This window comes from Neoarius graeffei, chromosome 25 (assembly GCF_027579695.1).
Source record: "Neoarius graeffei isolate fNeoGra1 chromosome 25, fNeoGra1.pri, whole genome shotgun sequence".
Classification (NCBI taxonomy): Eukaryota; Metazoa; Chordata; class Actinopteri; order Siluriformes; family Ariidae; genus Neoarius; species Neoarius graeffei.
In genome coordinates this window covers 6,298,263-6,313,529 of record NC_083593.1, presented here as the reverse complement: position 1 = coordinate 6,313,529, position 15,267 = coordinate 6,298,263, and the positions used below count along the sequence as shown (strand labels likewise).

The window sequence follows — 15,267 nt, the reverse complement described above, 5'->3', positions numbered from 1 at the left end:
ATCTCTACTAGGCATGTAACGATATTGGGTTCACGAAATGCAACATGTATATAATTTGTAATTTTTTAAAATTCTTTATCAACTTTTAAATATTCCTTTTATTAAATAAAAAAATTGTTTCAACAATTCTTTTTTTTTTCTTTTTAACAATCATAAAGGTTTGAGTAAAATATAATAAACAACTAGCTCCATTTGCTTTACTTTATCTTTCAGCAGTCTCAAAGAGCTACGATTTCTTCTTAAATCTGTTTGTACAATCAGTTTTCGCGGCATTAGAGCTGTGTTACTTCCGCCTGCAGTGAGGTCATGTGCATTCTGTCTGTTGGAAGCTATTGTGCCCTCTGCTGTCTAACAACACAACTGCAGCTAAAGAACGAAAAGATTATTCAGCTTAATAATCTTGGATCACTATTTATTTCCTTGATTTGAATCATCATAAAGTTGTATTGCAATTTATTGTTTCATGATGTATCATTACATGCCTGATCTCTCTACTTTTTGTTCTTTACCTGTGTTATCGAGCTAGCCACTAGCCAGCAGGCCCCAAAAACAGTGTTTTAACTTTATTTGTTTGTTGGAGGTTTTCAGGTGTTTTGTTTTTGCTACTGACGTGATGTAACCTGAGGTAATGTTGCTAAATGGTAGGCTGCTATTAAGGTAAAAATAACAATGACTGAGAATGAAAGCAAGATGTTTTACCTCAGAAATAAATACAGAATTCTTCAGGTACACATTTTCTCTCATTGAACAGGATAATGTTGGATATTTTACCTCAGAATTATATTAATGAGCCACTCTGAGGCACAGTGCCTGTATTTTCCCTCATGTTAGAGTTTATGCAGGTGGCTCTGAGAGCACCACTGATTTTTCACACTGCTTTAATTAATAGAATAATTAATTAGATGTATTGAGTGTTAATAATGGTTAGTCCATGCCAAATCAACCAAATTAAAGAATCTTCCCACACATTTTGCGCTTGGATTTTCTTCATTTTGCCAATAAATGTTCCTTTACCCATCAAATGAACAAATATGAAATGAAGTTTGAGCTCTTGCTGTCAAATAGTTTCAAAGTTGGGGCCAATTTTCCAAAGGGGTCATGTGGCCCCAAAATGGAATGGGCTATGAAATTTTATTTTTCTATGGCTCTACTGTAGACAAACAGGTAGCGATCACAAATATAGCAAAATATTATTCTTATATGGGCAAAGCCATGGCTTAAAGGTTAGAGAAGCAGCTTTGGAACCAAAAGGTCACCAGTTTGATTCCCTGGACCCTTCAGACAGGAGTGACTGAAGTGCCCTTGAACAAGGCACCTAACCCCCAACTACTCCCCGGGCTGCCCACTGCTGTGGGTATGTCAGGGTCTTGTTGTTGTACGTTGCCCTGGATAACAGCGTCTGCTAAATACCTGTAATTAATGTAATGTACAGTATGTAAATCCTAATATTACAAGGCCCGTGAATGGTGCGAAGAACCTCGAGCCCACCCTTTAACCCTGAAAAATCATGCTTTAATTAAGCGTAAACACCCAGTATTTGTTTTCTGCTGGAAGTCCACTCTAGTCGCTTTGTTCACTGCCAATTACACAGTCTGACAGCAATTTTTTTTATTGAACTACAGCCTCGCCAAAATGTGTGTGTGGGGGGGGAGTGATTTGGGGGTGATATTCTGAGATCTGGTACTCAACGTGGGCATAAATACTGAACATTTTAATGGTTTCATTTTGAAGTACTCTAGATATAGTTTATTTATGCCAGATATCACAATCTGTTCAAAACTCCTTCAAGGTGAATTATTTTCTAAATACTGTATATTGTGTTTTCGACCCCCATGGCTTTCATGCAGTACCTGAGAATATGCTTCTTGCAGAACGGTTTTGTGATGGTCATAGGGCATGGGCCATTGGTTGATTTGACATGGAATGACCCATAAGTAAAGGCTTAAACTGAAGGAAAACCTCAATGGTTGAAAGCTCGTGCAGGCTTCTTGCAGTGTGTGGGTTTTGTGTTGTTTTTTTTTAAAAATATCTTTGGTGGCCTAATCCTGGAGAATGGGATGATGTCGGTGGTTTTTAATACTCGGTTGTGAAATACGTGTACAAAGACGTAGCCGGCTCCACCATCTGTTCCTCCATATGACGTTAACATTGTCTAGCTCCCGCTGATTTATCTCTGCAGCCGGCTGATTTATAACCACAGTGAATAGTTGTGACTGGCTGCTTTTGTGCGCCACAGCACGCGACGGGCCCTACCATCGTGGCCCAAGGGGGGGCTGAGGCTGGGTGCTTTCATTCCCCTAAATTCATTCTGCCTACCGATGCTGCCCCAAGAGATTTTGGAAAGGAGGGTAATAAAAAAAAAAAAAAAAAACACTGCTGACACATGAGTCTGGGATTTCCTCTTGCTCACCACCACAGTTCCTGTAGATCTGCGATTGTGGCTGCTTTAAGAGTGTGCTGCATCACTCGTCTATTTCCAGGCAGCGTGCGTCAGAACGACTCCCTACTCATCCCGTTCCAGCTCATGGCACTGCGTGACTAATAATCTGAGGATTAATTTCAGGGTGAGCAATGCGACTCGACAAGAAAGGGAGCCATTTTTAGCACGCCAACTGTTCAGTGGCACATGAACGCTCTTTGTAGGATGTTTTGGGCCATAACATGGAGCGAGCTTGCTCAGAAATCAAGATGAATAGCATCACAGCAGACCAGAGTCAGAGAGCAGCAACAGGAAGCTGTTTTTATTTACTTATTTAGCTGTTTAAACCAATAACTAGTGGTGCTGGGGGAGGGACTATTATTGATTGGGTGGACATTCTGGTTCAGCCCACGCTTGAAGAGATCCTTTGTTAACTTTTCTCTTTTGCAGAATTCCAGCCATATATTTTATCTCATCTCATCTCATTATCTCTAGCCGCTTTATCCTTCTACAGGGTCGCAGGCAAGCTGGAGCCTATCCCAGCTGACTATGGGCGAAAGGCGGGGTACACCCTGGACAAGTCGCCAGGTCATCACAGGGCTGACACATAGACACAGACAACCATTCACACTCACATTCACACCTACGGTCAATTTAGAGTCACCAGTTAACCTAACCTGCATGTCTTTGGACTGTGGGGGAAACCGGAGCACCCGGAGGAAACCCACGCGGACACGGGGAGAACATGCAAACTCCGCACAGAAAGGCCCTCGCCGGCCCCGGGGCTCGAACCCAGGACCTTCTTGCTGTGAGGCGACAGTGCTAACCACTACACCACCGTGCCGCCCATATATTTTATTATTATTATTATTATTTTTTTTTTAATAAATCAAATGCGTTGATTTTCAGATTTGCTTTTGCTATATGAGATGTTGAAACACCTAAATTAGAATACTGATTTCACTAAACACTGAGCACTAACGTGATTTATTATTTTTTAATTACTTCCTGTAATTGATCTGTCCATTATATCTAATGACCTCCTTTGTTTGATTTTTTTTTTCCTCTTCTCTCTTCTTCCTCAGGCCTGATCATCTCAGCTGCCATGTCAAGCATGTGCATTCTTCAGAGAGACCATTTAAATGCCAAGTAACGGTATGACCTCAGGATCATGCACACTGATCATCTTTCTCTCGCATGCTTTTGTCTTTCTTTAGACACATTTGATTTCTGAGTCAGAAAAGGTTGTCAAGTACACTCGCACATGGACTGTATAAACATGCTGATCGAAGTCGGAATCTTTGTATACTTTATAAGACCAGCATTTCCTTTTCGGGTCCGGGGGGGGGGTGTTTATTTTTGCTCCAATGCCTTGGGTCCATTTATCCCACTCATGGAGACAAGCATCAGTGCAAATCAGTGCATAGCTCCGCCGAGTGAGTGCCTTTATCCTACAATGAAACCTTTTTTTTTTTTTTTTATCTTGATGGGCGGAGTCTCTTCCAGGAAGACCCTGCCCACACCCACCTGAAACGAGTGCTGAAATCTGAAATTGTATGTTGTAGCCTTTATACTCTCCAGATTTCAACCAGGTTGAACAGCTGTAGGAGGTTTTGGAGTAACGTATCGAAGTTTGTGCTTCACCTCCATCAACGCAGCACCAGCTGAAGGAAGTTTTTTCCGCAGAACGGTGTTTATACGTAGCACCGATACAGTTCCAGAGTGCACCGGGGTTGACGTCTTCTTGTTTTACCAGTTTAATAACGGGTCATGATTAGCAAAAACGGCCCATGTACAAGATAGTCACATAGATTTAGTCTCATCCAAGGAGTCTGCAAATGGAAATATTTTGTGCAGAAGACAAATTTTGGTTTTATTAATAAAAGGATAAAAAAAAGCTTAGCAGCCATTTGGTTATCTGAAGACTCTGTTCTTCACCTTGGCAGGCCTGCACATCAGCCTTCGCCACCAAAGACAGACTGCGCTCTCACATGATCCGGCACGAGGGCAAGGTCACTTGCAACATCTGCGGCAAGATGCTGAGCGCCGCCTACATCACCAGCCACTTAAAGACGCACGGCCAGACCAACTTCAACAACTCCTGCAACAAAGGTACGTGCGCCGCCTTTTCTGCACGTCCCGGAGTGGGAGAGCTGATTAGGGTCGGCTGATCATGGTGACTCGAGCAGGGCTGGACCTTTCAGTCAAATCCTTTGATCAGCCTAATGTTTAACTAATCTGAGGTAGTTAAACATTCTACGACTAATATTCACCTCATCCTGACAGCTTAGTTTCCATTTTCTTCCAGATATACATCTATAAATCGTTGTTTTGGAGCTCGGTGTTTTTTCTAGATCCGTTTGAAACCGAGCTGTCGGCTCGGCAGTGGACGTTGTAGCTCAGCCGTTTTTCGTCTCGATTAATTGCGTTAAACTAAGCGAGGTCTTAAATTAGCTGAGCTTTGCCGCAGCGAGCCGGTCGCGCGCACAGGACCCGAGCTGACCTCGCCGGTGCCTGTCGATGAGGACAGTATTCAAATTTCAGCCTGGTGCTGCTTGTTGTTCATTCACACTTCAAGGGCATGTGTTTTTTTTTTTTTTCTTTTAATAACACCGTAATTCTTCCTTCTGGTTTGTTAAAGTAAGATTAAACCATGCTGTGTTGGTCTGAAGGGGATAGATTATGTTGTCGCATGAAGACCTCATACCGTGGTACACTGAGACATTGTCTTTTTTGAGGTGGGGTTTGCATTAGACCGTATCAGCGGATCATCAGATTAACGTTTTTAAAACGATTAGTGTGCACACAGCAACACCAATACACGATTCGCGTGCACACAGCAACACCAATACACGGATACGCTCGGCTCCGCAGGCATCCTGCGCTCCAAATCACTCCGCCCTGAACAGCGAGTGCCCTCTGGAGGGTGCGCACTCCGACCCTGCGCAGCTCACAGAGCGTGCGAGTGAAGTGCACAAGCTGTGATTCGGGACTGAGCCGCTGTGTGTGAGATCCCAGCGCATATCACTTACCACTTGCAAGTGGAAGGATGGCAAGCCTAAAGACAATCATAACTACACAATGGGCAGTATTTGCATCAGCATTTGCAGTATTTTCATACTTTTATACTCTTTAATGAAAGGTGATACAAGGCGGAAGTCCGTGCCGTTTTTCAGCAGTCGCGTCACATGACCAACGCCAGCGAATCAGGAAGGTGGATGTCACAGTGACGTTGTCCAATGAGACGCCAGCTAGAGCTCAGCACAGCGTATTCACGTATTCTCAATGTTTACACAGCACCGGAGCTGACACGATCTGGATTGAATACGTGGACCCTGGCGGATTCCCGTTTCCAGGCGTTTTAATGTAAACGGACAGTGCATCCGCGAAGAAAACGAGACAGATACGGTCTAATGTAAACTTGGCCTTTTGAGTCTGTTTTTGTTAAAACTGAAGTAGTTTTTCACTCGTGGTCATGTTCGACTGATGAGGCCACATCTGTGAAGTGAAGTATTGGTTTAAAAACGTTATTCAAGTCAGGTTTTGTCCATTTTGCGCGCGCAGTAAATTTCTCCAAGGACAAATAAAATTCTTGGTTTGAAAAATGAAACAATGTCCATAGTTTAATTCAGTTGATTATTATTGGTAAATCAAAATTCTATTTATCTCATTTTATTAAATATAGGAATGCATTTTTGATCGCTATTTTGTCGCTGCTATAGCAAGTTATGAGTGTTTGAAATACGCTCTGTAATATATCAGTCTGTATGTCAAAGCGATGGCCGTAAACGAGATTCGTTGAGACCTGTGCGAGACATCGTAGGACGGAAGTAAAATGTACAGCGGAACTCAGTCACCAACAAATGCCAGTGTTGTCAAAAAACGCGCGCGGCCTCTTTCGAATGCTGATGTAATCAAGCTGGAAGTTTTGTTTGTTTTGATAGCAATCAGGAAAGTTTGAAGAAAGTAGGCAGTAATCGTCATTTAAACTCGTTTTTGTGCAATATTTCGTTTGGAAAACAGTTTTCAAAATGGCGGCACTGACACCTGGCTGACACTTGACGTTTCGAAGTCTCGCACAAGTCTTGTGAAGATCGCGCGGATAAGCGACGCCTGCCGTGGACCAAACGAGCTAAATTCAACACGGCTAAAAACCGAATCGGCCGATAAGTATAATACACTAAGTAACTTTAAAAACGCACATTGATAAAACTTGCTGAATTCATGCTGAGTTTATCTCAAGAAGAAAAGAAATATATCACAATGGAAAAATAACTTCGTTCCGCCCGAATAAGTTCCAAATCTGTGCTCAAATCAGAATTTAAGGGAGTTGTACTCAATAATGTACAATATGACTCGGGTAGTCAATGACATGGACAGGCTTTAATTTTCAAACAAATTTTGCATACACTGTACACACACAAGCTTGCCTATAAATACCCGGGGGAAATGATGGGAAAATTGTCATTATTGAAGATGCCACGCCTAAGCCAAAATCAACGTGAACAGGCCATCGGGATGTTGCGTGCCGGAAGTACACAGACAGAGGTCGCCCGGCACTTCGGTGTTCATCATTCGACCATTTCCCGTTTGAGTCAGCGTTACAGACAGACAGGGAGCACTAGGGATCGTCCACGCCCTGGTCAGCCTCGAGTCACGACGCCAGTTCAGGATCAGCACATCAGGCTAGCTCACCTCCGTGACAGATTCCTGACACCCTCAGTCACTGCTGCTGAGACCCCTGGACGACACAGACCCAGAATCTCCAGCATGACGGTCCGAACATGGACCAACTGTCACTTTGAATTTTTTTATTGTGAATTAATTCTTGAGTTTGACGATAAATGTCCTTTATCGATGTTTCAAGATGTGTGTGCATTACATACAATATCATAAATTTCAAATATATGCATGGATCTAAAGTGATATCGTGTTGAATTCCATTGTGCGTTTTTAAAGTTACTTAGTATATTTAATTGCAATTAGTTGCCAATATGAGTCACGATATAAGGTTACTAAAACCGAAAACGTAATTGAATAACACGTTAATTAAGAAATAAAGCAAGTTTAAAAATGACTTAAGTTCTCCTTCCAGATCAGGTTCCAAGCACAAGGACTCCTGGGGTCCAAGTATAGTGAACGAAAACTAATAATAATGCGTATCTCTCTGTTTGTTTATTCATAACACATTTTCTCATTTCCTTGGATATGAGCTTATCAGCTGCAGAGAGCGATCCAGTGTTGTGTATTGTTTTTTGAGTTTTTTTGTGGTAAGGAGTCTCCAGTGTCAGGGTCTTGTATCAGTACGTTTTCCACCACAGGAAAGTCTCCAGGACAGAAGAGTACCACGATGCGGATCGTGTCTTTGCCCCACACAACTGGATGTGTTTACATTTATTTTTAGCTGTAGTTCCACATCTTTTGGAATGCTGTACACACATCTCTGTAGTTTAGTCCTCTTTTTGGTCATCCCACCATCTAACAGTTCATCGCATGTGATTAAATTGTACCAAACGTATCTTGTTACTGTCCAGGTTGTTTTGAATGTCGTGTGGTGTAATAGAAGAGAAATGTCTGGATTGATGGTTGCTCGGCAGGTTTGTGTTACACGATCACGTAGACTAAAATAGTGTGTGTGTGTAAGTTTATCTGGCTATAAATGCTCTAATCCCAGTCCACAGCCCAGACAGGATGTCCACTCTGCCCTGCTTTAATTGGTTGAAGCAGTGGATCAGTGCGACAGATTGATGATAGAACAATCCGACACCTTAACCATTCTATTCTTTATACCACACAGAATTAGTGATCCGTTAGTGGTACCGTATAACTCACCCCTCAACATTCCCCTCATCACACATACATACATACATACATACACGCGTCTCGCTGCTAGCTGACTGCACTCTCAGATGCATATTAAGCCACTTTAAATCCAATAAAGACGTTCCATCTCCAACCTGAGCCCGACCCTGAGCCTGGCGGAGTGTGTAATGTGACGTTGTGGTGTGGAGTGTGACATCACCGACTCCCACCCACAGCTGTGGCCTCCTGGCCATCATAACACTCTGTGTCTGTATTTCTGAATAGGGGACTGGCAGTGGAACTCCTCAGGGCTGCAAAAAGGTAAACACAGATTCATGTGATGATGATGATGTTTTACTTGTATGACGTCTTTCTCAAATACAGGTTGACTAATAATCCCACACAGGCTACAGACACAGCAGATGGAAATTGGATTTTTCTTTTCTTTTAACGATAACGAAATTTACTCGCAATTCCAAAACCGTAGATGTAGACTGGGTCAGAGCTGAGGATGAAAGAACGATTTAACGAAGCACTGATATTTTAAAGATCGACTGCCTTTCAGATTCTTCAAGTGTAAGTCGTAAAAAGAATTTTCCCCGACACCCAGTTATTTTTGTTTAGTGGACCGAAAGCTACTGAATTCGAATCACAGACTTCCAATTTTATTTATTATTTATTTTTAAATAGAACAATTAATAACTTTTGAGCCACATGGCCCTAAATTCTCCACTATTTTTTCCTGCTTCACCATGACCCAGTTCAAGATACTACGTCATGCATCACGTGTTGGGCTTTCCCCGTTCACGCAAAGCATTGTGGGATACAAATTTGAAACAGGAGAGAAAAATGGAGGACGCGAGTGTGCGAATGAAACGTGAAAGACCGACTACAGTAACGGAAAGCAAGAAGAAAATAGGTTATGTTCTATACGAAGGAAAGGAAACTCGGGACCAAACTAATAAATATCGGCGCTCGGCGAGCACCTCGGTGTGATCAGCTGTTCGTTTAGCGACAGAATGATGGAACGGTCAGTGCACGCTCAAAGGGAAACCTGCGCACACGCACGGACTTCCTCTGTCTGCACAAAGCGAGTGATTTTCATGCACATTATTTGCTTTAATTCCCTCAAATTAAATAACTTCCCAGCCACAGAATGGCCTGTTTTTTGAAATATTACAGAAAAAACAAATCACAATGACCTCATTTCAAAGGGAACTAAATTTCACTGGTTTTATTAAATCGAAAGGCCGTCTTGCTTTAATGAAGTCCAAAACCTGATCATACTGCTCTTCTGAATGTAGGCTAAAGTTGCATGTCTAGTGGTTTTTTTTTTTGTTTGTTTGTTTTAAATATTGTTGAGAAAAATTCACAATTTATTCCATGTCAATATATACAACACGGCATCGATCTTTATTTAAAGTTTATTTTTGGTCATTCCCAGAGCAGGTGGATTTGGACTACTAGGTGGTCATGGGAAGCGGTTCATGCAAATCCCGTTAACCATTCCTCTCATTTTGTTCTTCCAGACAATACCGAGGTGTGCCACTCGGGCACACCGACGCCCGTCACGATCTCTGCGCCCGCCACTACGCCGATGAGCCGCGCCAACGCCAGCACGGCCGTGACCATCGGCGCCCAGATGAACCTGAGCACGACGGTAAACACGGTGAACATCGCGTCAGCACCGGTGAGCCTGCAGCACCCGGTCACAATCACGGGCCCGGTTAACATCGCTTCCGTGAACATCCCAGCCACGGCATCGCCCATGAACATCGCCCACCCGGTCGCCATCACCACACCCATGCCCATGAACATCGGCGCGCCGCTCAACATCGCCATGCGGCCCATGGAAAGCATGTCCTTCCTCTCGCAGGTCCTGCCCTCCTCACCTCCGTGGTGAACAGCACCTGAGTGACTCGTAACCTGATTCTCCGAACCAGCTGACTCCACCCCCTTCCCCAGCCAGTGAGTGTTTACTCTTGTGGCGCGGGCGGACAGCCGCCTCACAAGCAACGACGACGGAGTTTTCTACAGAGCTTTTGTGAAGGATTTCTTACCTAGAGTTGATGACCTAAGGAACGAGTACTTAGTGACACTGAGCACGCAGACCTCACTGAGGTTTTTCAAGGACAAATGCAATAAGTGCCGTGTTTTTGTTTTGGTTTTTTTTGTTATATATTATTTTTCCTTCCCAGAACACTGGGATTTCTTTTTACATTGTTTAGCTGTAGCCTGCTAATCAGTATTTAATTTTACAAATCCGAAAGGGAAAGAGGGTTTTACTGAGAGGGAGGTTTTGAAATGTTTTACAGAATAGGATGTGTGGTTTTGTGGTTTTTTTTTTGTTTGTTTGTTTGTTTTTTTTGTTTTATAATTTGAGGTACAGGAACTGGATTGGATTGTACACTTGCTTATGCTGGTGTTTAGCGTTTTAACCAACTACAATTGTGAACTTTTTTTTTTTTTTCCTTTTTCAGCTGCAGTGTTTCCCGACACTGATTCATAGCTGTTATTATTTTCATCGTGCTCTGTTTATTAAGGACGGCTGGGGTGTGTTTTGTTTACTTGATTGTCAACCATTAGGATTCACATGGTTGTTGTGGGTTTTTTTTTTTTTTTAAATCAGGAACAGATAGAGGAAAGATTCTTGCACTGAAAGCATATCCCTTGTGTCCAACAACAGTATTATTGAAGATCAGACCTGTTCCGGGGAACCTGCCTGGAAAGAACCCGGGTCGTCTAGTGACTGGCAAAAGCTGCACCTCAAAAAAAAGTTTAAGTTCAATTAGATTTGGACTGGATTCATGTCAAAAGACTAGCAGGTGGTGTTTTATACCCTTGTTTTTAATCTTACCATCATGAAACCCCACCACCACCACACACACAAGGGCCTGTTAGGAGGAATTTTCTGCTCAGGAATCCCAGTAAACTACTTTTTATATTTTATTTGAGTAATTATTAATAATATCCAGCATCCTGGAATCTTGTTTTTATTTTGTAAATATTTATTTCTCCATGCACCCTTTTCCCTCACCGTCCATTTTTATTAATGGAACGCTTCCATCTTGATCCTTAATGAGAAATCGGACTCGCTTGCTTTGCCTTGTCAGCTTTCTGTCAATGTTGTGTGGTTGTTTTTTTTTCTTTTCTTTTTTAAATACACGTCTCTTGGGTGGCCACTTGCAGCAAAAACAGTCATGAAAGCAATTTCCTTTATACTATGTGCAAGGTAATGCTAGATCACTAACTAACGACAATGCTACTCAAACAAGCCTAGGTACTCTGGTTTTGTCTTTTAAATGTGACCAAGATCTGCCGAGTTTCCGAGGAAAACGCCAGCACTTACTCACTACTGACTGCTTAAAAAAAAAAGTCGTTTTTATTATTAATAATAATAATAATAATAATAATAATAATCTGTCGACTGAATCTTGTTCTGAATGGTGTCCTTGGTTTGGTTTGGCTTGGGTTGGTGTATACAGGGATGTCTCAATAACCAATCAGATTGCAAGCTTTAAATGATGTGGGCGGAGCATCTAACACGAAGACTTAATTTTAGCAAAGTAATACCAACAAATTTCCATCGTTGTTCATGTACAGATAAAAAGATTGGTTCCATTACTCCACTCCAGGAATGTCGTAAACGTTATCTTTTTCGGAATATTAAATATTTTCTTGAGCATGTTTCCATTTCCTAAGCAGCATCATCCGTGAAATTGCGTCCTACTGCAATACCGGCTGCTCCTGAACTTCACAAGGCTTCAGCACACTTCGTACGGCGACGGCATTCAGCGAATGTCCACAAACGATACGTAATCACAGAGCACACGAACGTCATGCTTGCCGTGTCGAGAACATGGTACCTGGGCAACACTTTTCGCAATCAAGCCACTTCGATCCAAGATGGATGACTGTGAGTAACGGTAATCTTGTTCATATGGTTAATGTCACAGCGCCACCTGCAGTTCTGGAGCACTTGTATTTGATGACTAGAGAGGATGAAGGTGATTTTCATCTCCGCATTTCGTACGCTGAGGCCTTTAGGGTGACTGGATCCCTCGGATCTCCAAGCCGTCTGGATTGAAATGGCCTTCTCAAGATGGCGATGGAGTTTCCGTTAAGGGGGAAGGGTAAAGGGACGTCAACAAGGATGACTGAAATTTTTTTTTTTTTAAATGGATGTGCATTTGTTAATTTTGTTTAATTTTCTCAAAATCGGAGGATTTTACTCCGCCAGATTCTGACCTGTATTTGGATTCAAGAGTATCACTACACAAACACGCATTATAAGAGACGAGTCCTCAAGGAAGCATCCGCTGTTGGTCACTACGAGGGTTCAAAGCCCTGCCAATGTGAGTTTCGGTACACTGTGTGAACCGCTATCGGTGCACAGTTTTCTTTGTGATGGTATTTTTTTTACTTTTAAAGATTCTGCGTTTTGACTCACTCCATGTAACTAAAGTGTGAACTTCAAGTGAGTGAGTGCAGAGAAAACACTAATTTAGGGTTTTTCTTTTGTCTGTATGCAATGATGAGAGGTTTTTTTGGGGGGGGGTCAATAGTTTCAGGCATGTGCCGATAATCGGTTTTATGATATACTGCAATAAATACTTGCACAATATTCTTATTGTTGTTGTGGACACGTCATAAAATGATGGTGACAGGATCCAGGCTTTTTTACCCCAATCAGCCATAATATTTAAAATCGCTGACCGGTGAAGTGAACAGTATTTGATTAGTGAAGAGTCGGTTCTTGAAGTTGATGTGCTGGAAGCAAAAAATGGGCAAACTGAGCTTAGGATCTAAGCGACTTTCACAAGGGCCAAATTGTGATCTTGTGGCGTGTGTTCCTGGTATGCAGCGGTTAGTACTAGGACCGTGACAATATCCACATCACTGGAGGTGCACGACAGTGTTGAGGCCATCACGATTACCATAGTAACGGCTTTTGCTTTTTTTTTTTAAACCTGAGAGTGCTGTGATTCTCATGTAGCCACTTTTAGCTTGGTCTGTGGCCTTGTCTAGACTTATCTGGATATTTTCAAAAACTTGCTTGTCTTTCACTTTGGAAAACAATCACGTTCACAGTAACCCGCGAGTGGTAGAGAGAGTACCGGCCATCCTAAAGGGAAAACCGATCAGTAGCCGGAAGTTTCTTTTTGGACAGACTTCAGGGACGAGGCAACGACTTTTCCTTCACTGTCCATCACCAGTCTACACATTCTTTATAGCCTGCTGCTGAACTGAATAACAGGTCAGACCCCCTGTATCGCAACTGTAGTGTACTCAATAACCAAACCTGTCCAATCTTCTGTTTCTTGTTTGAATTGAAATGAGGGCTAGAACGATGTGTTGATTTACATAAATACGTCTGTGGAACGCTTTGACGCATCGCACTGTATACTTTCATCTCCGATTATGGAGGCTCCTGCTCCTGAGCATGCTGAAAATCGGACGTTATCCCAAAAAGCCTGAACCTGTTTATCCATAGTGTGTGACTTCTTTACACAAAGACCTTATAAAATAGTGCTGTGTTTACTGTAGAATTGAAACCGTGTAGCACTTGTGATGCTCTGCTCGACCTTTTCACTTTGAGGATCATGAGAGTTCAAGGGTGTGGAGTTTGGCCTCCAGGTCTGATCCATGGAGCCCAACCTCACAACTTGGAGAATTTGAAGGATCTCGTGCGAATATCTTGGTGCCACACCTTCAGAGGTCTTGTGGTCCAATGCTCTGAGTCAGAGCTGTTTTGTTGGCACAAGGTGGATCTACACAACATTTACACCGGTGGTTTTGAGATCGTGGCTGATTGGTGTAAATATAAAGGCAGCATCTTGTGTGTCAAGTTTACAGAAGAAGCTCTCTGCCTTAATTAATTGCTGTAATAAAAGTTTAGATGAATTTAATATCAGCGCATGCCGAAGATATCAAATGCGTTCTGTGTGTGTGAGGAATTACATTCCCATATCAAAAAAAAAAAGAGATAAAAATTACACATGCATGTGAGGGTTTTTTTTTTGTTGTTTTTTATTTTTATTACCACATGGATTTCAGTTGTTTCCTCATTTTATTTGTCATATTCACAGCAGAATTGATGTGTATGAATGGAGTCGTTCTCGGCTCTTCAGCGAGCTGACTGATCTGGGAAACCCCTGTGAAGGCAGTTGAATGTATATCTTTGTACAAACCGCGGTTTAGCTCTGAGGACGTGGTAGTTACCGTATGAATAGACATGCGAGCGACGGAGACGCAAGATAACCTTTTTATAAGAACCTTTTTTTTATTAGAACATTAACAACAGTAATTCTTTTTGTATGTATATATATATGAAGACTAGGCTTTCTGATTAGCAGAAAGGGAAAACATTCCTACATTTTTTTTTTAAATGTACGTTTGTCAGAAAGAGTTATGTAAACATGCGCAATGTTTTATGTGCCTTTTATTTGGGTTGTCTAAATAAAAGAAAACTATGAAACGTGTGTGTGTGTGTGTCAGTGTGGGTTGTTTTTTTTTTTTTAAATGAGTCCGTCTTCCAAATTTTAAAAAATATGAGGTGGGAATACATCCTGAAAAGGGCACTATTTAATCCACACATTCACTTTCAAAGTGGAAGGAAACTGGAGACTCCAGAGGAAACCCAGTTTGAGGGGGAACATGTGAAACGTAACGCGGACGGGAACCTGAGCTCGGGACTGAACCAGGAAGAAGCTACATCACTGGAAAAACAAAACGTTTCAAATTGTTTCGCTGGGTTTCAGTATGAGGTATCTTGCATTTTTCTGAAGTCTTGGTCATGTCATTGCCTTGAAGTAAGGGCGTGCAAACTTTTGCACTCAACTGTTTTAATGCATCAGACTGTAAGCCAATACTGTGTCCTTGGCTGATTGGATTCGAAAAAAGAAATGTGTGTAAATGAGGTTTATGGATTGTTCCTGTCGGCCATCTTGGAGTCGGCCATATTGAACGAGAGGCTTTGAACGCTGACCTTTGATCCGGGTTGCACCAGATATCTTGCTAATGTATTCCATAAATTAGAAATCACA

General features: G+C 42.1%; 1 protein-coding gene across 1 annotated transcript in view; it reads left to right on the top strand.

The window, feature by feature from the left end:
- vezf1a (vascular endothelial zinc finger 1a) overlaps positions 1 to 14,703 on the top strand; it is a 34,498-nt gene extending 19,795 nt beyond the window's left edge. Inside the window, exons 3-6 of the mRNA XM_060908165.1 lie at positions 3,505 to 3,574; positions 4,366 to 4,531; positions 8,507 to 8,542; positions 9,751 to 14,703. Of these exons, the coding sequence (XP_060764148.1) occupies positions 3,505 to 3,574; positions 4,366 to 4,531; positions 8,507 to 8,542; positions 9,751 to 10,124 (646 nt within the window). The 3' untranslated portion in view covers positions 10,125 to 14,703. The remainder of the gene's footprint in view (positions 1 to 3,504; positions 3,575 to 4,365; positions 4,532 to 8,506; positions 8,543 to 9,750) is intronic.
- The last annotated feature ends 564 nt before the right edge of the window (positions 14,704 to 15,267 follow it).